At 44.9% G+C, this 23,277-nt stretch overlaps 1 protein-coding gene across 1 annotated transcript in view; it reads left to right on the top strand.

Annotated features, from left to right (window-relative positions):
- The window catches only part of LOC148543054 (uncharacterized), a 139,753-nt gene extending 122,460 nt beyond the window's left edge, over positions 1-17,293 (top strand). Inside the window, exons 3-4 of the mRNA XM_088451922.1 lie at positions 16,943-17,015; positions 17,250-17,293. Coding sequence (XP_088308048.1) covers positions 16,943-17,015; positions 17,250-17,293 — 117 coding nt within the window. The remainder of the gene's footprint in view (positions 1-16,942; positions 17,016-17,249) is intronic.
- Positions 17,294-23,277: the final 5,984 nt, after the last annotated feature.

Here is a 23,277-nt window from a genome sequence, read left to right as displayed (position 1 = left end):
TGAATAATAAGTAACAGATGTCTAACAAAGTCTAAATGAGTTTTAATTATTCCACAGTACTGTATATAAAAAGAGTGGGGATGTGAGGAAGGGACATTACGTTACTAATGTATTTCTGCGCAGTTACTAATCACTTATTCATGTGATTCTAATGCATATGTCTGCCAGAAAATTAATTTAACACGTATTAAAATAAAAAATTTAGCTTAATTACAAAATATGTAATACAGTCCGCATTTTCGAGATATTGGGGCATATTTACTAATTATCAGGTTTCAGACCCGATAATTATATCTTCTTTTCAACGCTAATCGCGGCAGGTACTGTACGTGCAGTCAGGGTAGGTAGGGGAGGCAGAGCCTCCCCTGTCATACTCCCTCTTCTATCATACTCCCTGTCATGCTCCAGAGTCTTGATATAAAACCTGTGTTTTTATACATCTGTGCCTCCCCAGCCATAGACCTCACTGCACATCACTGATTCGCGGCAATAAGAAATTATACCTTGCCTGAATGTTTTAAACTTCACATACAGGGTGAGCCAGTCCCTGAGATAATTTCCCTTATCCTCTAGGGTTCTGCACATACGCATTTGGTTGCCCACCCATTGCCAGGGAGGATTCCAGAACAGTGGCGTAACTAGGGGGAGGTCGGCCGCGGCATGTGCCCTGGGTGCCATTGGACCGGCGGTGCCGGGGGGTGCCACCGGTCGTGGACCAGTATAGTGGTTTCAAGTCACTGTAGTGCAGACCGCACTGAGGCCCTCATTCAGAGGCGGTCGGAGGATGCAAGCTGTCGCTCAGAAACTGGGCAGCCGCTTGCATCCTGACCAGCCGCCTCTGTTTCGGCCGTTAGGCTGTGGGTTTACACCCACAGCTCTAACGACCGCTAGGGTGATGGTCGCGATGGTCACCATCGGGGCTTACGACGAGACCCTAGTGTAGGGTCTCACTTGTTGTAAGCCCCGGAGAGCTTCTGGCTCTGTCAGAGCCGGAAGCTCTCCACTGACATCACTAGTGATGTCAGTGGGGCCTCCCCCAAATGGCAGGCGTTCCCATGGGAATGCCTCCGTTTGGGCTGCCCCCCCTCGGCCCGCCATCCAAACGGGGCGAGCTGTCAATCAACATCGACAGCTCGCCCCCTTTGGAAAGAGACGCGCTACGACCGGCGCTGTCGGTCGTAGCGGGTCTCACGCATGCGCACGAAGGAGCTGGCTCCCTCGTGCGCATGTGCACTGGACAAACATTGAGGCGGCCATGCAGTCGTAGACCGTACGTCTGCCTCTGAATGAAGCCCTGAGTGTGGCCTGCACTACACAGTAACAAACACAAACGCCAGTGCTGGGTAGTACACTCGTACTACCCGGTGGCTGTGTATATGTTTTAGCAGCCAATGAGAGTCAGACAGATTCTCATTGGCTGCTGCACCCATGGCCGGAGCCGGGCTGGAGCTCACTCATGAACTCCACCTTCTGGCTCCTGCAGTGGGTGATGGGAGAGATGTCATGATGGTCTCTCCCACAGTGCTGAGCGGGAGGACGGAGGAGCGGACGGCGGCGGGCGCAGGAGCGGGGTTTATTTTCTTTTGTATTTTTTTTCTTTTGTGTGTCTATTTTATATATATATATACAAGGGCACTGCATAGGGGGGACCACTACTGGGGGCACTGTATAAGAGGCACTACTGGGGTCACTGCATAGGAGAGAATCACTTCTGGGGGCACTGCATAGGGGTGACCACTACTGGAAGTACCGTATAAGGGGCACTACTGGGAGCACTGCATAGGGGGGACCACTACTGTGGGCCCTGTATAAGGGGCAGTACTGGGAGCACTGCATAGGGGGGACTACTACTGGGGTTTGTATAAGGGGCACTGCATAGGGAGGACCACTACTGGAGGCACTGTATAAGGGGTACTACTAGGGGCACTGCATAGGGGGGGCACTACTGGGGGGCACTGTATAAGGGGCACAGAAAAAGGGGCACTACTGGGTGCACTGTATAAAGGGCACTACTGGGGCACTGCATAAAGGGCACTACTACAGAAGGCATTGCAAGAGGGCACTACTACTGGGGGCATTAAGGTGCATATGAAATGGAAAGGAATGTTCCAAGAGTGACGAGAAAAAGTGGTGTGTCATGTTGGCACTCCCCCATTTTTCAGTGGTCACGACCCTTGACCCATTTGCAAAATTCTCAAAAAAAACTTTTTACACATCATTATGGGGTATTGTGTGGAGAATTTTGAGGACAAAAATTAATTTATTCCATTTTGGAATAAGGCTGTAACATAACAAAATGTGGAAAAAGTTAAGCGCTGTGAATACTTTCCCGGATGCACTGTATATGTAAAATTATAATATAATAGAGAAAAACATTTATATATTTTTTTTTATGTAGTGTTGTGGCTATTTGGTTATTTTAGAGGGAGATGACATATTTTAGATTTTAACGCTTTCTGACAGATAAGTAGGGACAGCCCTAGGGCTACTTGCGCCCTATGCTAAACTGCCACCGCTCTCCTCCCCCACCGCCCCTTCCCTTCCCCGAAAGTCATACCATGAACACTGGAGGCTGGAGTTCAGGGTTCTTGTGCACCGTGACACACCTCTGAAGCCGAGCAGGTTGCGGGGGGCTGGTGGATTCCGCCTTTTGTAGCCTCACTGCTCGAACAGCCCTCAAGTCGACCCTGCAGAAAAGATACCTCAACAATACAATTTTTGTTTAGCTATCCAGTTCCATAAATGTGCCATATCCAGGCATTTCTATCCGTCTGAATCTTCTTTAGTGTACAAAGAACACTATATTCACTTAACCCTTTTTGTGATGTTGATTCATCGAGACCTATGGACCCAAATTTCTGCAGCTAAATTTTATTTTTTATTAAACAGATTTTTCAAGTGCACAAAGTAACTTCCATTATTGTATTTGATTGAGGTTCCCAATTGGCATATAGCTTTTGGCAGGCATTCTGTCAAATGGTATGTATCTTTTTTGGTTATCATCACTTTATTACCCACAGACCAATAGCCTTAAAGAGAACTAAAAAAATTTCCTGAATTTGCTTTTTCTCTGTAAACTAGAACAGATAGTCCACTCTTCCATATGCTGAACGTTCGGTCATCCTGACTTTCCACTATCGTTCTGTGACCATGCAGAGCCTTATATATAGTGCAAACTCTGGTGTGGTACACCACTATTGCCCTAATTATATTGTGGGCCCCCATGTTATAATGCAGGGTTATTTTTAGTGCATACAGATCTGTCTAAGATATTATCCCATTATCTTCTAATATGCTCCCAGCAGGGCCGTAACTAGGGTAGTGCCATGGCCCAGGGCACCGCAGGGCAGGGTGCGCTGTTTTGGGCCTGTCAATTTTCCTGTTTATTATCATTCTCACTTTTAGCTTCCTCTTCTTTTATCCCCAGCATATTCTGGTCTCCCCTATCTCTTCCCTGGCCCTTCCCCATGAGGCCATGGCCCTTTTTCAGGTGCACCATCTTATGTCCCTATTTAAAAAATGGGGGGAGGGGGGCGCCAATGCTCTCTCTGGCACAGGGCACCAAAAACTCTAGGTACGGCTCTGGCTCCCAGAGTATGGCAGGCACAGTATGCATTTTAGGTGTGTTTGCCAAGAAGCAGTTTTGGTGCTATACGTGTTGTGTCACATTATGTTATTAAAGCCTTTTTAGAACGGAATACATACATGATCATCTCATAGAAGCACATTGTTTAATGTTATAAATGCTTGGATGAGCAAAGTAGTAATAATTTGATTTATCTTAGCATCTAATAATAACAAAAATAGTTTTTAATAGTTATTTAGCTATCATTTGAGACTACTGAACTTCACGACAGTAACACGATTCAGTGCTTCAGAATGAACCATGAAAGAAAAACAAAGAGTGGTAAAGATCATTTATATGTATTTGTCATTAAGGGCCTGATTCTGAGTTGCACACACTGCCGATGTTGGACGCAATGGAACAATTTATTTCTTCTGCGCATGCATATATGTTGTACTGTGCATACGTCCAAATAACGTGAGCACAGAGTTGTGTCGAGGCGTGCAGCAGTTGTACGATCTCAAAAATGTGCTGAAAATGTACTGGGAGCTTCTGGGCGGTGACCTGGAGGTGGTGTAGCGCACGCATTGAGATGACCTGTCTTATGGGTGTGTTATGGGAGTGTCACAGACCTGTTGCTGATAGCTGTTGCACCCTGAGCTCAACCACTCACATACCCTTCTGTACTTGGACAGAGAAACTGCACCTAACACAGGGCTGGTACAAGTTTCGATGGTGCACTAAAAATACACCAATCAGTATATCAGTGCCTTTGGATGCTGACAGTGGGCGTCTCAGTCCTTGCACATTCGTATGCATGAATGTACATCAGGGAAGGACTTTGTAGAGGCATTTGCAGAAATGAGCCAATAGACGCAGACAGGCGTGACTGCGTCCTACCCAGAATCAACCTCAAATCTTAATATTTCATCATTGAGAGGCCAATTTTTAATGAACACATTTGCAATGCGATCTGAATACGATATTAGCGCCGATAATCACATTGGAGAATGCTATCATAGCACCTGAATGTTGCACGCACAGGTACAGGGGCTTCCTGCAATGTGACTGGGCACCCTCTAGCGGCTAGGATTGCGATATGTAGCTATAGTGGCTTACCCCATCTTCCAATGGTGTATGCTGCGGGGACCAAGTTCCGGAATGCTTCACATTCCAGAACTTAGTACATCTGACAGCATTGCATCCCCCTATGTGGGATGAAGCTGCTGGCAGAAATGGAGGGACAGCAGCAGATATCAGAGAAAGATGTTATCAGTCAATACAGAATTCAGACGTAGGTTCTAAGGACCTCATTCAGAGTAGGGGTGTGCACCGGCCACTTTTCGTGTTTTGTGTTTTGGTTTTGGATCTGGATCTTTCTTCATGTTTTGGATCTGGATTGGTTTTGCAAAAACCACCCTTCCGTGTTTTGGGTTCTGGGTTTTGTGTTTTGGATCTGTATTTTTTGAAAAAAAAAGCATAAAAACAGCTAAAATCACAGAATTTGTGGGTTTTTCTGCTCCTATGCAATTATTAACCTCAATAACCTTAATTTCCACTCATTTCCAGTCTATTCTGAACACCTCACACCTCACAATAGTGTTTTTATGTCTAAAAGGTTGCACCGAGGTAGCTGGATGACTATGCTAAGCGACACGAGTGGGCGGCACAAACACGTGGCCCATCTAGGAGTGACACTGCAGTGGCAGACAGGATGGCAGTTTGAAAAACTAGGCCCCAAACAGTACATAATGCAAAGAAAAAAAAGAGGTGCAAGATGGAATTGTCCTTGGGCCCTCCCACCCACCCTTATGTTGTATAAACAGGACATGCACACTTTAACAAACCAATCATTTCAGCGCCAGGGTCTGCCACACGACTGTGGCTGAAATGATTGGTTCGTTTGGGCCCCCACAATTAATTTGTCCCTGCACAAACTGGCTCTACATAGGCAAGATGTCGTCCTAATCCTCTTCATCCACCGATTCCTCACCCTCTTCAGTGTTGTGTACATCCTCATCCTCACAGAGTATTAATTCATCCCCCGTGGGATACCACCACCACAGGTCCCTCTGTATGTTCTGGAGGCTGGTCTCCCTGGAAGAGTTGATAATTCATTTTTATGAACATCATCTTCTCCACATTTTGTGGAAGCAACCTCCTACGCCTTTCGCTGACAAGCTTCCCGGCTGCACTAAACACTCTTTCGGAGTACACACTGGAGGGAGGGCAACTCAGGTAAAATAGAGCCAGTTTGTACAGGGGCCTCCAAATTGCCTCTTTTTCCTGCCAGTACAGGTATGGACTATCTGACATGCCTACTTGGATGCTGTCACCGATGTAATCCTCCACCATTCTGTCAATGGTGACAGTATCATATGCAGTGACAGTAGACTTGTCAGAAATTGTTGGCACGTCCTTCAGTCCGGACCAGATGTCCAAACCGGCCCTTGGATTATGACACAGGCGCACGCTTGCGCTGCTGCTGTGTTGATGCACGTGCAGCTACTGCGCATACATTTCGCACACAAACACAGAAAAAAAAAAGTGCACTTTGGGGGTTACACCACCCTTTAACAGACTTATGGGACACAGGCACATGCTTGGCGCTGCTCCTTTGCTGATGCATGTACAGTGCACAGAATTCACAAACAGAAGAAAATGTTATTTTTGTTGGAGTGCACTTTGGGGGTTACACCACCCTTTAACAGACAGACGCACGCTTGTCGCTGCTGCTTTGAGGATGCAAGTGCGGCTACAGCCCACACAATTCACAAAGACAGAAAAAAAAAGAAGAATTTTTTATTTTTTGTGGAGCGCACTTTGGGGGTTACACCACCCTTTAACAGACAGATGCACTCTTGTCGCTGCTGCTTTGAGAGTGCAGGTGCGGCTACTGCATATACATTTCACACACAAACACAGAAAAAAAGAAGATTATTTTATTTTGGTTGGAGCGCACTTTGGGGGTTACACCACCCTTTAACAGACAGACGCACGCTTGTCGCTGCTGCTTTGAGGATGCAAGTGCGGCTACTGCGCATACATTTCGCACACAAACACAGAAAAAAAAAAGTGCACTTTGGGGGTTACACCACCCTTTAACAGACTTATGGGACACAGGCACATGCTTGGCGCTGCTCCTTTGCTGATGCATGTACAGTGCACAGAATTCACAAACACAGAAGAAAATGTTATTTTTGTTGGAGTGCACTTTGGGGGTTACACCACCCTTTAACAGACAGACGCACGCTTGTCGCTGCTGCTTTGAGGATGCAAGTGCGGCTACAGCCCACACAATTCACAAAGACAGAAAAAAAAGAAGAATTTTTTATTTTTTGTGGAGCGCACTTTGGGGGTTACACCACCCTTTAACAGACAGATGCACTCTTGTCGCTGCTGCTTTGAGAGTGCAGGTGCGGCTACTGCATATACATTTCACACACAAACACAGAAAAAAAGAAGATTATTTTATTTTGGTTGGAGCGCACTTTGGGGGTTACACCACCCTTTAACAGACAGACGCACGCTTGTCGCTGCTGCTGTGTTGATGCACGTGCAGCTACTGCGCATACATTTTGCACACAAACACAGAAAAAAAAAAGTGCACTTTGGGGGTTACACCACCCTTTAACAGACTTATGGGACACAGGCACATGCTTGGCGCTGCTCCTTTGCTGATGCATGTACAGTGCACAGAATTCACAAACACAGAAGAAAATGTTATTTTTGTTGGAGTGCACTTTGGGGGTTACACCACCCTTTAACAGACAGACGCACGCTTGTCGCTGCTGCTTTGAGGATGCAAGTGCGGCTACAGCCCACACAATTCACAAAGACAGAAAAAAAAAGAAGAATTTTTTATTTTTTGTGGAGCGCACTTTGGGGGTTACACCACCCTTTAACAGACAGATGCACTCTTGTCGCTGCTGCTTTGAGAGTGCAGGTGCGGCTACTGCATATACATTTCACACACAAACACAGAAAAAAAGAAGATTATTTTATTTTGGTTGGAGCGCACTTTGGGGGTTACACCACCCTTTAACAGACAGACGCACGCTTGTCGCTGCTGCTTTGAGGATGCAGGTGCAGCTACAGCCCACACAATTCACAAAGACAGAAAAAAAAGAAGAATTTTTTATTTTTTTTGGAGCGCACTTTGGGGGTTACACCACCCTTTAACAGACAGACGCACACTTGTCGCTGCTGCTTTGAGGATGCAGGTGCGGCTACTGCGTATACATTTCACACACAAACACAGAAAAAAAGATTATTTTATTTTGGTTCGGAGCGCACTTTGGGGGTTATACCACCCTTTAACAGACAGACGCACGCTTGTCGCTGCTGCTTTGAGGATGCAGGTGCAGCTACAGCCCACACATTTCACAAAGACAGAAAAAAAAGAAGAATTTTTTATTTTTTTTGGAGTGCACTTTGGGGGTTACAGCACACTTTAATGGACAAGCCAGCCGGCCCTTTACTTATGAAACAGGTGCAAGCTTGGCGCTGCTCCTTTGTTGATGCACGTGCAGCCACAGTGCACACAATTCACAAACACAGAAAATAATTCCTCCACCATTCTGTCAGTGGTGACAGTATCATATGCAGTGACAGTAGACTTGTCAGAAATTGTTGGCACGTCCTTCAGTCCGGACCAGATGTCCAAACCGGCCCTTGACTTATGACACAGGCGCACGGTTGGCGCTGCTGCTGTGTTGATGCACGTGCGGCTACTGCGTATACATTTCGCACACAAACACAGAAAAAAAAATTGTTTATTTTTTGTGGAGTGCACTTTGGGGGTTACACCACCCTTTAACAGACTTATGGGACACAGGTGCATGCTTGGCACTGCTCCTTTGTTGATGCACATGCAGCCACAGTGCACACAATTCACAAACACAGAAAATATTTTTTTATTTTGTTTGGAGTGCACTTTGGGGGTTACACCACCCTTTAACAGACGAGCCAGCCGGGCCTTTACTTATGACACAGGCACACGCTTGGCGTTACTTTGTTGATGCACGTGCGGCTACAGTGCACAGAATTCACAAACACAGAAGAAAATTTTATTTTTGTTGGAGTGCACTTTGGGGGTTACACCACCCTTTAACAGACGAGCCAGCCGGCCCTTTACTTATGACACAGGCGCACGCTTGGCGCTACTTTGTTGATGCACGTGCGGCCACAGTGCACATAATTCACAAACACAGAAAATAATTTTTTATTTTGTTTGGTGTGCACTTTGGAAGTTACAGCACCCTTTAACGGTCAAGCCAGCCGGCCCTTTACTTATGACACAGGCGCATGCTTGACGCTACTTTGTTGATGCACGTGCCGCTACTGTGCACACAATTCACAAAGACAGAAAAAAAAGAATTTTTATTTTTTATGGAGCGCACTTTGGGGGTTACACCACCCTTTAACATACAGACACACGCTTAGCTCTGGTGCTTTGAGGATGCAGGTCGGCCTCTGCGCATACATTTCACACACAAACACAGAAAAAAAGATTATTTTATTTTTGTTGGAGCGCACTCTGGGGGTTACACCACCCTTTAAAAGACAGACACACGCTTGGTGCTGCTGCTTTGAGGATGCACGTACAGTGCACACAATTCACAAACACAGAAAAAAAAATATTTTTGGAGTGCACTTTGGGGGTTACAGCACCCTTTAACGGATGAGTCAGCTGGCCCTTTACTTATGACACAGGCGCACGCTTGGCACTACTTTGTTGATGCACCTGCGGCTACTGCGCACACAATTCACAAACACAGAAAAAAATATTATTTTTTGCACTTGGGGGGAGCACCCCTGATGGACAGAGCACCCCATGGACTACACTACAGCACCCCTTTAGGACTGGGACACTGCACAGGACTTTGAAGTGGACACAGCCCCTATGGACAACTGACTGCACAACACAGCCCAGCCAGCCTCTATGGACATTGGAGGAGTGGACACAGCCCCTATGGACAACAGCAGCACAGCACAACACAGCCAGCCCCTATGGACTTTGGAGGAGTGGACACAGCCCCTATGGACAACAGCAGCACAGCACAACACAGCCAGCCCCTATGGACTTTGGAGGAGTGGACACAGCCCCTATGGACAACAGCAGCACAGCACAACACTACACTGCACTACACTACACTACACAGCCCAGCCAGCCCTAACTCCCACCCTCCCTCTTTACTGTCCACAGCCGAGTGAGAAAATGGCGCCGACGTGGGTACCTTATATAGAATCCAAAACCCGGAAGGCGGGATGATGACTTTTTGCCTCGATTTCAGATCCGAGTCAGGCGGGAAAAGTCGAGCCTGACTCGGATCGGCCTCGGATCGGGGGAGCTCGGGGGGGTTCGGATTTCAGAAATCCGAACCCGCTCACCCCTAATTCAGAGGCGGTCGTTAGTTGCAAGCGGTCGCTCTGAATCAGGGCGGCCGCTTGTATCCTGAATGGCCGCCTCCTTGTCGATCGTTAAGCTGTGGGTTACCACCCACAGCTTATCGACCAACCAGGTTGATGGTCGCGATGGTGATCACCATCGCGACCATCGGGGCTTACGACCAGACCCTAGGGTTGGGTCTGGGCACTCGTAAGCCCCAGGGACCTTTCTGCTCTGATGGAGCAAGAAGCTCCCCACTGACATCACTGATGATGTCAGTGCGGCCACCACAAAACGGTAGGCGTTCGTAAAGGAACGCCTCCGTTTTGGAAACCACCCCCCCAGCCCGCCTACCAAATGGGGGCAGCTGTCGATCAACATCGACAGCCGCCCCTTTGGTAACGAGCTCCGGAGCAACAGAGTTTCTCTGTCTCTCTGGGGCTTGCGCACGCACAACCATCGAGTCAGTTACGAGCGCATCGAAGCTTGCGACCGACTCTGAATGAGGTCCTAAGTGCTTCTAATGTGCTGATTATAGCAGTGCAGGTGAAATATTAAAAAATGCAATTCTCCATAGCTTTTTTTTCTAAACAGTAAGTTTTCTATCTTTGTAACATAAGGCTGTTTTTAAAGACATATGGCAGATTGTGCCTTGTGTGGCAGATTTAGATGGATGACACTGCAAAATCTTTGTCTCAGACATGGGCGTATTGATTCTATTTCCTCTTTGGAAAATGGAACCTGATCTTTAAGTGATAGCCAGTTGGTCATGTACCTACTCGGTGGTCATGTGAAGGGAAAAGAGTCATGCCTGCTAAAAAAGGAGCATTCCATAGCCTCGCTGATTATTATATCATGTCATGTGACTGTGGTTGCCATTGGAATTTGTGGACAGTGAGCAAACTGTAAATTGCAAATAGCAGGCTTAGGGGTCCATTTAATAAGCAGTGTTAGGAGATAGAGTGAAAAGTGATAAGGAAGTGATAAGGTGCCAGCCAATCAGCTCCCAACTGTCATTTCACAGGCTGTGTTTGAAAAATGACAGTTGGGAGCTGATTGGCTGGCACCTTATCACAGACATCACTTTTCACTCTGTCTCCTAACACAGCTTAGTAAATATACCCCACTGTCTCATTACAGGTAACCAGAGTGTTTTATTTCACCTTTAGCATGAGTTCGCTAACAAGGAATATTCCAAGTCAGTTACAGACGGTGTAAGATGTCATGAGCCAAACTGCACCTTTCTGTCACCTAAGTCAGAAAGAAAATTTGAGACACTAGATGTAATGCACTGAAAATAGCTCAGTGTCAATTGCATGGCCAGTTCAACACACAGTCAGTCCTCTACCAGCCATCTCCATTTATTCTTGGCGTACAGACCTAAAGCTAAACACCTGATACCCACTGAAAACTCCCTACTCATGTGTCTAAATTTACTTCACCTTCTTTGCATTTGCAGGCTTGAGCAGAAACTATGTGGCTGAACAGTATGTAATATATGTTAGCATGAGTCTGATATTGTAACACTGCTGGGAGTAGGACTGTAGACAATCATCACAATGTTATCATTACAGAGCAACATCGATCATAATAAAATTAAATGAAACCCAAGGTCATTTGAAATCTGTGAGCTTAAAACAATCTTCTCTCACCTATGGGTGCCATGTTAAGTGTTAAGCTGGAGATAATATTTTTAAAAATCAAGAAATATCTGAAATTTCTTCTGGTAAATATAATTATGTGTTAGGAAGAACAGCGCTTTTCTACTCAGAAAATAGATTATTCGTTTTCTCTCATTGCTTAATATCATCCACTCAAGAGACTTATTTCGGCTTATTTACAGTCAGCTATGTAACGCCTATCTTCTGTCCCTTGCTGGTCTTCTGGTGTTGGGATATAGACTGGCAGCATTTAGTCCGCCGGTCTAGTAACTACATCCCGTTACGATATATAAATGTATCTTTTGTATACTTATTTACTACTTTCCAAGTCATCAGTATATCCCTATGTAAACTAACTGTGCTCCCTAAATAATACTTTGAAGAAAGTAGTCAGGGGTGCCGAGAGTGGGTACTAATATCCTGGGCCCGGCATTATCTTAGGGGCCCGATTTGCTGTGGATGAGGAATGTCCCCCTCCAAGACACGCAATGCCACATCACAGCAGCATACAAAGTATTTCCCATTTGTTTTTTGGAGGAGGAATCGCTACACCTCCCAGATTTGTCCATACCCTTAGTTATCACCTGGACTCATAGCATGCCTTGAAGGCCCTGTGTATAGTTAGTATGCACATGGAACTGAATTAATTCAAGCAAAAAATATTGGATATGTAGTCTGCATGTAAACTCTATCAGATTCGGTATGCACGCATCTGAACTTCCCACAAGCCCAGAGCAGTAAGCAATGAATCACACAGGAGGGTGGCCATATTGTATTGAACAATTGGACTGCAATACTTTTATGGGTGCATATACTTCTGAGCAATGACCTCACAATTGCATCTATGGTCAATATTTACCATTTTCATCATTACTGATCAATCTGATTCACTGTTAAATGGGTATGCCCATTTTTTCACATGCAATGTAAAGGATGTTCTTGGCAAAGTTTATATTCTATACTTGTTTCATGAATTATTATATTGTTTATAGAATAGGTTAATATATTTTCTACATAAAAACAAAAGTTCAATGTATTTATTGTTTCATACCACCGGGGGCGAATTAAGAGAGGAGGGTGCCCGTGTGCAGTCTCCGTCCAGGGCCCCTTCCTCTCTCCCCGGTGGCCGGCAGTGCATTGAGCACAGCAGTAGATTCCGGGCACTAGTCTGTGCCCAGAGTCTGCTGCACATGTGCAGGTCACTGGGAAAATGGCGCGGCAGCCATTTTCCCGGTGAGTTCCCCACTGCGCATGCGCCAAACTCCACGGAGGACATTTTCCAGGCGATTTGTAAGGAGGTGCTACTCCGGCGAGGTAAGTATTAAAAATATAGGTGCAGGGTGTGTTGCAATCAGTTTTGACTTACTTTTTGATTTACTTGCTTTCATGCAAAGATATCGTTATGCTCATCCACGAAATGAAATATTCCATACCAAGTTGTCGGCATATAGTACCGCCAGCTGAAGATGGAGATAACCACGCAGCCCAGCAGGAGAGAGATCTTGCAATCCCACCCAGGGAGCTTTACGTTTAACCTGATACCATAGAAAATAGATTGCACTGCACATGCGCAGCCTTGTGTGAATCTGGAAATAAAGTGATATTTTGTGCTTCATCACGCAATTCCTCCTGAAGAATGCAGGTGCTGAGGATTACTGATGCTCAAAAGTTTTGTACTGCTTTTAAATTCAATAAAAATGTAGCTTGATGGACACAAACGTATTTGCAATAAAATCATCAATCTCAATTTGAATATGTGGTTCAAAATTTGCATCGCAATTCATTTTTGCTTGTTGCAGTTCGTGCTTTTTTAGGTTTGCAGTTCACGAGTCATTTGTTGTTTGCTTTTCATTGTTTTTTAAATACTATTTAAGTCATATTTTTTATTACTAATGCATTTTAATAAATCTTCGAAATGTCCATGTTGAACTTAGTTGCAATTAACAACCACAAAAATAAATCAATTATAGTTCGTACGTATCTGATCTGATTCAAATACGTGCAAAGTGGCTACACACAGTTGAACAGGCCTAAATATTGTCAAACCTTATCAACTATCTAAAATTTTTAATTCCATCTAAAATTAGAAAAACTCTGGGCAATTTTCGAATTTTAGATCTGATTTCTTGATCCAGCTCAGGCGCATGGGAAGATTAAAGGATTGTCTGGGATACCCAAGATTTTACTAGTCGGGGGAGAAGGGAAGTTAAAGTTTAAAGATTAGAATGCTGACAGCTACATGTAGTAACATGAAGGTATATGTTAGACCCATAATTTTGAATTAATCAGGACAACCACTTGACCTGACATTTCAGTCATTTGGATTTAAAAAAAATTAAAATTTTTCTAAGAACCGATTAATACTTATTCTGTTCATTTTGGAACTTGTATTAATTCTGAGTCAATAAGCATGACAAGTTACCTGGCGAGATTTACTATGCACCACATTTTGGATGAGGTACATCCCGCCACTTATTGGGTACATGCCAGTGTTAATAATGCCAGTATGTACCTAGCATTGTGATTAAAATCACGAAGACCAGCTCTTCCGAAAAGAGCCATCATTTGCAATGACAGGACTTCCAGGTTCATGGTTCATGACCCGGGAGTCCTATGTGCGCATGCACGGCCGCTCGCGCATAGCGGAAGACAATGGGAGGAATCCGATTGGGTACCTTCCAGAGCACAATGTAAAGAGAAGCCCATAGGTCCAAGCTCCATAAAGTAATGTATTATGGTGCTTGGTACACATGGGGAATGCGGCCAGAACTCCAAAAATGGCAGTTTTGGCCACATTTTAGTACATCCTACCCACGGATTCTGATGAAAACATAGGGACTGTCCTGGGAAAATAGAGACACAGGATTATGTATATGGTGTCAAATAAAACAACTGTATGAAATTAGAATACATAAGATGAGATCCTTACCATTTAATTGTGAAGACTTACATAGCGAGTATGGCAGCTAAAAGTGCAACCATTTATGTAATAAAATGCTGAAAAGAAATTAGCAAAATGTGTAAGGTAATAGACAATGACATATATAGATTATTAATGCTTCCAGGGATGGTCGGCGGTAATACATATCACACCCCAGTGTACACATGCTAATTATTTTTTTTAACCATGTGGCAAATTTTTCTTGTGGTGTATATATATATAAAAGGAAGCATAAATAATCTATATATGTCATTGTCTATTTCCTTACAAATTATGGTGATTTCTTTTCAGCATTTTATTACATAAATGGTTCCACTTTTAGCTGCCATACTCGCGGGTGTGATATGTATCACCGCCGGCCAACAGCGGCTGCCCAACAAAGGAGAAAATCCTGATCGTCCTAAAAGTAAGTATAAACTAATCTAATTCTACCCCCTAACCCTAATCCTCCTTTAGGGTGCCTAACCCTAACCTCCCCCCCTGTGCCTATCCCTAACCCCCCCCTCTAAGTGCCTAAACCTAACCCCCCCCTTCCCTGCTACCTAAACCTAAGTCCCCCGGGGGGGTGCCTAACCCTAACCTCCCCCTGGGGGTGTCTAACCCTAACCCTCCCTCCCCTAGCCTAACCCTAACCTCCCGTGGGGGTTCCTACCCCTAAGTCCCCCCTGGGAGCCCTAAACCTAACCCTCCCCCCCTGCGGCTGTCTGCTGCCATGCTCGGCATCACTTCGATCGGGATGCCGGGCGCCGGTCTCCCGGCATCGATAAAATGACAGGCATCTAGATTTAGACGCCTGTCCATCAACCCTCGCCGGGATTAAGTAGTCTGGAAGCCGGCGGTAGGCATTTAGATTGTCGGCTTCCAGACTACATCCCGTACACTGCAAATACATAACTGCATCATCATGTATATTGTGGAAATATATAGTTGAGGGAAAAACAAACTTGCTTTGTAGCACATAAGATGAGGGATGAACCTTATAGATGTAGCTGGTGTTTAATGAGAATAAACTACTCCACAGTAAACATCCTTGAACAATGTGATCATCAGTCTTGTATGAGAATATTGTTTTTAATGGTAAAGAGAATCCAATAGTTCCAACATTTATTTGAAATTAAAAATGATCCATTGGTTCTCCGACTCCCCCTTCTAAACCTGTTAGCTACTTTATAGCCTTTCTCTCAATTTGTCTGAAATCATTGCTGAGCACATATATTTCACTGTTAGTCAAGTTTCCAAGTTGTTTGATCAGCACCTGTAGGATTTTGCATTACCTGTACCTGTACCTCTACCAGCATCTGTAGGACTTAACTTCGCCATAGCCTAGATACTCACATCAGATGCATCTCCTGTGAAGACATTATTGTTGTAATTCAGAGTTGTATGCACGTTGGTCGCACTACCCCATCCATCCAGCCCAATCCTTGGTGCCAGAGATCAAAATAAAATCTGAAGGATCTGTGTAAGCTCATCTCTGAGTACCCGCACTTCCATCTAGTCGGTCCCGAAACACTTAGATCCTGATTCAGAGATGGACCCAGTGCGATATTATCACAGAACCAGTGATTGATTGCTACTGTGCAGGCGCAAAAACCGCACTGCCCACGTGCAGAGATTGCATTGCATTACGTTTGCTCTTGTACATAGGAATCACTTGCAAAGTGAGTGACAGGTGGTGACCATTTGGGGTTGGTAACGGGGATGATTGTCTAAATGCTGTTTCATGGGTGTGCAGAAATTAGCCATTGTGATCACCTTTGCAGAATAACAGCTCTCTGCATGTCAGGATAGCTCCAGTGTTTGCGGCTGGTCAGACTTGATTTATATGCTGCGTGACTCTCGATGGTACCGAAGTTTACGCATCAGATGGATATGAGAAGGCAGCAGTGAGCATCCCTATGCTCGGCTAAGCTTTGGAAGGCATTAGCATATTTTAGCAACTGCGATCTGTTAGCGTCTGTCTCTGAATCAGGCCCTTAGACTGTATGCGCACAACCAGTTGCCACCCAGCGCACCCACTAATGAAATTGCGGCTGAGATACTGTATGTCAGACTGAATCGGCCATAGTTATGCACAGCTGCGTATGCAGGGCTCCTAAGCATCCGCAGTTACTCAAAAGCGCAAGATCCTTCAGCAGAGCAGACTTGGGTGCAAAGTATTAAGTACCTATTCAACTTTACTAAGTACAAATTCTGCTTTTAAAAACATGAATGGGCACAAGTGTGGCCGGAATTACAATGAGGAACCATGTTGAGCAGGTCATGGTCTGCACTGCTATAAATGCCTGACAGCCAATCCAGAATAAATAAAGCATTGCTTGTGGATGCTCATATGTTGTTCACATCATAAACAATTAATTGATTCTTTTCATTTTATATTTTAGGTTATGAAACCATGCAAAAAAGATGTTTTGAATCCTTCGGAACAGAAGACATTTTGGAATAGCAATAATTCAGGTAAAGCCATAAGAATTTATGTGGTGATGACACAAAGATGTATTTAAAACATGTGTGTTTAAAATCTATTTGGTATGTCTGAGCATGTGCCCATTTATAGAAGCAGAGTAACAGTTTAAATGCCTTCAAATATTAGTTGCGGTAAACAAAGCTCCATAACTATGCAATGAAAAACAGAGACTCTTATGATGTGAATATGCTCAGGCCATAAAATCCCCTCACATTTCCCTTTAGGTCCCAAATTAGGTAAAACACTTATACAAGAGTATTCTAACTAATCCAGTTAATTTGGACTCATTGGTAGTTTCAAATATAGAAAACTGAAAAGACAGCTGTCATAGGACAAATGGAACACACTGTGCAAATGCTCCAATTGGCAAGACACTGGCTTAACAGTAGCCCCAATATGAGCATGTAGTCCAATCTAAATCCAAACAAATTAAACACAATGCTGACAGGGATTGAAAACCCTGTACATTGATAAGTACGTTGGCCAGAGTGTGAGGACATCAGCCAACAAGACACTCTGCATCCAGTCATTTGGAGAGCCCACCTGGTTGGATGTGTCACAACTGGCCTTTATGTGTTGCCATATACTATAATCGGGTTAGGTATGGCATCCCGACAGTCAGAATCCCGACACAGGTAAGTACCCTAACCCCTAACACTCCTATCCCGCAGCCTAATTCTAGCCCTCCCCTCCTGCAACCTAACCCTAATCCCCCCCCCCCCGCAGCCTAACCGTAACCCCACCACCCGTACCCCGCAGCCTAACCCTAAACTTCCCCTTAGTGCCTAACCCAAACCCTAAACCTAACCCTCCCCCTATAACCCTAATACTTACCATCGGGATGTCCGGCACTGGGATTTTGACCGTCGGCATCCTGACCTCCGGGATGCCGACTACATCCCCTATAAACACCTATATATTTTGCATACTACAGGTCATATGATAGCAATGGCAAAATCAAAAGATATAACTTCAATTAAATCATTAGCTCATGCAATCTTATTGTGCACACAAATAGGGCAGTTTAAAAGAGGAGGGGGCCCATGTTCAGACTCCATGCGGGCCCCCTCCTCTCTGTGGTGCAGTAGACTCTGACAATGTTCTAGAGTCTACTGCGCATGCGCTGGTCTCCGGAAACATGACATCTGCACCATAGTCTCTGACACTTCTCTACTGCACATGCAGAAATCTCAAGTAATTTGAGCTTCTTCTGCAGGGTGCATGGAATGCAGTGTGGGTCCTCCAGGACTCAGGAGCATGTGTGCACCACACACCCTGTACCCATTATAGATATGCTAGTGCATAAAAAACAGTTGCTGCTTCCAGAAACTAAATCTTATACCATTTTATCACTTTGGGGATTACTTATTAATTATCAGATCTTAGACCCAATAATGATAATTTCTTATCACCACTATTTGTGGCAATAAGAAATTATGTTCTGCCTAGATGTATCAAGGAACCTGTCCCTGCGATGCAGTAAAGTGATCACCGATGCGATCAGTACACATTGTGCTGCAGGACTTCTGATGTGCTACCGCGCATGTGTGGACATCATGATGCACATATGAGAGCGGCCATAACCATCACTGATTTTGCTATATATGAAAACTGTGCAATATGTAACCTGCAGGGTACAATGGCTAAAGATGGCGTTAGCTACCGGGGCCATGCTTCAGAACACTGAAGATTGGTAAATTTCGCACTATAGCAGCCCCCATAGAAACTTATAGGGGCTGCTATTGCGATTGGAAAAAGGGGAAGCACAGCAGATATCTGAACCCCTGTCATACATCCAGAGGATGCTTATATTTTGGGGGTATTTCCCGCAAAATTTGTTTAAGAAATATGCAACTTAGGGGGCGATTCAGACTCGGACGCTAAGCTGCGCTCTCTCGCAGCCGTCAGGGGCCGGGTATGCAAATTCCGTGATTGAACTGTCTGGTGTAAGGACGCCCTTTATGTTTTAGAGAGCGACGGCAGAGTGAGCGCACACTGGTGTAATGACGCCCACTCTTAGCACACGTCATCTCCAGGAAGTGTATGATTAATCAGTAACATTGAGAGCCATCGGAGCTGCACGCAGCCCTTGAGGTAGACCCTACCCGGCCACAAGCACTGTGTTCACGGCAGGCAGAAATACAACCAAGTGACGTGTACAATGACGCCTTCATGCTAATTATGGACGCCCATTCAACTCCGTTTTGACGCTCAGACACGCCTGCGTTCGCACCACCACTCCCCTGTACTCAAGCACCTTCCCCTGTGACCACCTACAAATGGCACTGTCATTCAAAGTAGCGCTCAGTCTGTGTTCAACTAGCGCATGATTCCCGGTTGCAATGACTGGAATGCGCACGCGCATTGCGACTTATATGCATGCGCCCATAGTGAGCGTTCGCAGTTTAGCGTCCAGGTCTGAATCAGGCCCTTAGTCCTTTCTTGTTTCCTTTAATAATTTAGTTACAGTTCAAATTTAGGGCCTGATTCAGCACGGATCACAATTGCGATCGCAGCTGAAATTTCATACGGAACGCAGCTGCAAAAATATGCTAATTCCTGCCACAGATAGCCAGCATAGAGATGCCCAATGCTGCTTTCTCATATCTGTCCTACCTTGCACTCCTGCGTATACATTGGTACGCAGTGAGTACTCATGCTGCGTATTCAATCGCAGTGACTAATATATACACACCCATGCAACTGCGTTCAAATGGACAGACACGCCTGCATTTTTCCAACCACTCCCCCATCACCAGTCCCAAACGTTCATGGCCTGTTACTCACTCTGCGATGGATTCCTCAGTGTGTGCGTAATCGCAGTGCGATCGCAGCGCATGCGCAGTGCGGCTTATACTTGCAGAATGGCTGACAATCGCTTGATCTGCGTACATAGTTGCATTTGCGAACGCTGCTGAATCAGGCCCTTTGCTTTGTATTCAAATAGCATCAGTATGAATGACCGCCGGATGTCAGCCCGGTGGTTCAAATCCCAATGCCGGCACCCCGATGGGTGAAGATCCTGACAGCGCAGTTAAGTATGCTATCCTTACCCCTCTCCCTCCCACCTCCCTTACCCTCCCTTAGGGGTGCCTAACCCTAACTTTCCCCCCTAGTGCCTAACCCCTCTGTTAGTGCCCAAAACCTAACCCCCCCTCCCCACACAATAAACCTAACCCTCCCGGGGGTTGCCTCACCCTAACCTCCCCCCCTAGTATCTAAACCTAACCCCCCCTTTCCCTAGCCTAACCCTAACCTTCCCCAGGGGGGCATGCCTAACCCTAAGTCCCCCAGGGGATCCCTAAACCTAACCCCCACCCATCCCCGACTAAATGTATACTCACTTCAGGCAGAGGACGATCAGTCCGGCGTCCTCTCGGCGTTCCAGCATAGGGATTAACATAGGCGTCGGTATTTGGACGCCTATGTTAAATCCCTTGCCGGGATTCCAATGCCATGTCGCCGCTGGTCTCATAACTACATCACATTCAAACAAATCCTAAAATATGTATTCAATACAGTCACAGTCTAATTTTAATTACCATTCACAATGATTAGACAAAGAAAACAATTTACAGATTTGGATTAAATAACAAATAATCCATTTAACGGCAGTGTACAAAACAACAAGTCTTTTGGCTATTAAAAAAAGTTGCTTTTTTATGTGCTTTTGTTTAGACATTGCTCCTAGAATGCTGCAATTCGCCACTGTGGCTGCCCATGCAGTGCCCCGCTCCCAATACTTGCCCGGCGTAGAGCCATCTTTCCAGGCATACACATTTAGAAAGATGACTCCTCACAGGAGCTAAAAAAGACTTTGGTACTGGGCCAGCGTCCTTGTTCCCTTCTGTGCACAATATGTGTGCATGTGCTTACGTGTATGTTTGTAGTCAAGCTTTGTTTTTAGCTAATTCTAAGTATGCCAGGAGCCATGATAGTGGTGCCACCTGTGCAGATGATAGACAAAAAGTGGCCTAGGGGAGACACAAAATACAAATCTGTACTAATCACTTGAATACATACATGGAAAGGATTAGAAAATATTTCAAGAGAAAAAATGTTGCCTGCAATATTTATACAGCGGACAGAGGAATTTTAGAACTAATGTACCTTGAAATTACCTACCATGAACAAAAGAAGCCAGGATTGAAAAATTTTGAAATATCAATCTTATTACATAACAGGCAATGAATAAAACCAAGGCAAACGGAGACTTTGCTTGCTAGGTATTACAACTTGTATTTTAAGATAAACAATTGTTACTTGCAAGTTCTTAAGCATATCACCTTGTATTTTCCAATGAATGCTACTTTTAGGCTTTTATTCCTTTCCTGGAGAATACATCAATATCTAGCACACCAGAAAACTATTAGACAGAGAATTTATTTGACATTTACACTATATTTATATTTATATTTACTGTACTGTCATGGTGCAAACTTAAAGGGTATCCTAATCTAGTTAGGGTTTATACATTTTTGCCAAACTGAATTTAGGTGCAAAATTTGTATTAAACCATCAAAGAAATCAGGCACTTGCCTAAAGTGGTCCATGATACACTGGCTTACCATCAGGCTGTCTAATGGCTGTCAGAAGTGGCCAGATGTATACAGACACATTTATAACTAAGAGCCGTATTCAATTTAAGCCGAACCGCGATACTTTTTCGTTGCCCGGACTTTTCACCTACTTCGCCTGTTTTGCAGGCGGAAAAGTATCGCGCGTGTGCCCGCTTTACCCCGTATTCAATTTGAAAGTCTGCGAAAACGGGACCCGGCGAAACTTGAACAGGCGAAAAGTACTGCCAGAAATGGGGAAATCAGCCTGACACCCCCCAAAAGATGCTCTGACATGGGGGTACACTATGGTACCCCACGATTTGGCTTGCTGAAGGTATTAGGTGTTTTTAAACGGGCTCAATAGCTGCTAAATAGCGTTTTTCTATATGTGGTGAAGAATAGTATTCAGGAGTATTCTTTCTTGAAATAACTATTCCCAGCAAATTTGGGGTACTTGAAAATGGGGGTCAGCATATTTAAAAGTTGCTAAACTGAAGTTGCAAAAATTGTGAAAAATCCACCTGTCGCAATCACCTGCAATCAAAAAAACACTTGGGGCATACTTGGGGACCCCCCCAGAGTCAAGTTGGCTAGTTTTTAACTTTGTACCCCAACTTTATTTTTTTCGCCCCCTTTTTCAAATTAATTTTTTGGGGTGTCCTTAAGTGTTTTTGAAAAAAATTTGTGACACAGTTTACCTTTGGGTGACTGTCTGAAGGCTTCACAGGGGTTTCCGCAACATTGCACCCCAAAACCCCAATTCTGCACTTTTTTCTGCCTGCTATTCATAGGCGAAACATTTTCTCCTAGTACATTGCATTGACTTTCCGCCTAGGCGGAAAGTCTTTCAAATTGAATACGGGGTAAGAGCAAAACAGGCGAAAATGACGTCATCGGCGAAAAAGTATTGCGGATCCGGACTTTTCGCCTCAAATTGAATAAGGGCCTAAATCTGAATTATGTGACTGAGCTACATTATCAGTTGATGACTGCAGACACTGGCCCTCATTCAGAGCCGTTCGCTATTTGCGGTCGTTCGTTTAAAAACAAGGGGTGGCTATTCAAATGATCCGTACGCACATTGCAGTCTGTTCACACCTCTAAGTCTGAACGAACGAGCAAAACATACGCTCGTTTATTTGTTAAAAACGCCCCCTGGCCGCACGCATCCTACGTCATGTCCGCTATTTATTAGATTAATCGAGTACATCGACCAGCGTATGAACTGCTCGCTATTCTTGTGGTTGGTGTTTGCTACCACAAATTTGCGAGCAGTTCTGGCTCTAAAATAACCCAGTGACGTGGTCAATGACGCTGCTGTTTTAAATATACACACCCATAAAACGCCCGTTTTGACCTTTAAGCACGCCTGCGTTCGGATCTCCACTCCCCATTTTCAAGCACCATCCCCTGTTACCACCCACATACGCCTCATTCTGTCACTCAAAATAGCAGGCACTCGCTATATAGCGTACAAACGATTTTCGGCCGCACTGACTGGTTCGCGCATGCGTACTAAAAAGCGTACGCATGCGCAGATGTGCAAACATCGCTCGGAACGAGCGTACTGCCGCTAACGAGCGGCTCTGAATGAGGGCCACTGTTAGATGAAATCATTATCCAACCACCTCTTCTATATGTCCCAGATATCGATCAGATTTTCGATCTTTTGGTGCCCATGTACGCAGCTATT

Source organism: Taudactylus pleione, unplaced genomic scaffold, assembly GCF_031769625.1.
Source record: "Taudactylus pleione unplaced genomic scaffold, aTauple2 ptg000006l, whole genome shotgun sequence".
Classification (NCBI taxonomy): Eukaryota; Metazoa; Chordata; class Amphibia; order Anura; family Myobatrachidae; genus Taudactylus; species Taudactylus pleione.
Note: the sequence above shows the minus strand (reverse complement) of the source record. Positions and strands in the feature narration are given on the sequence as shown.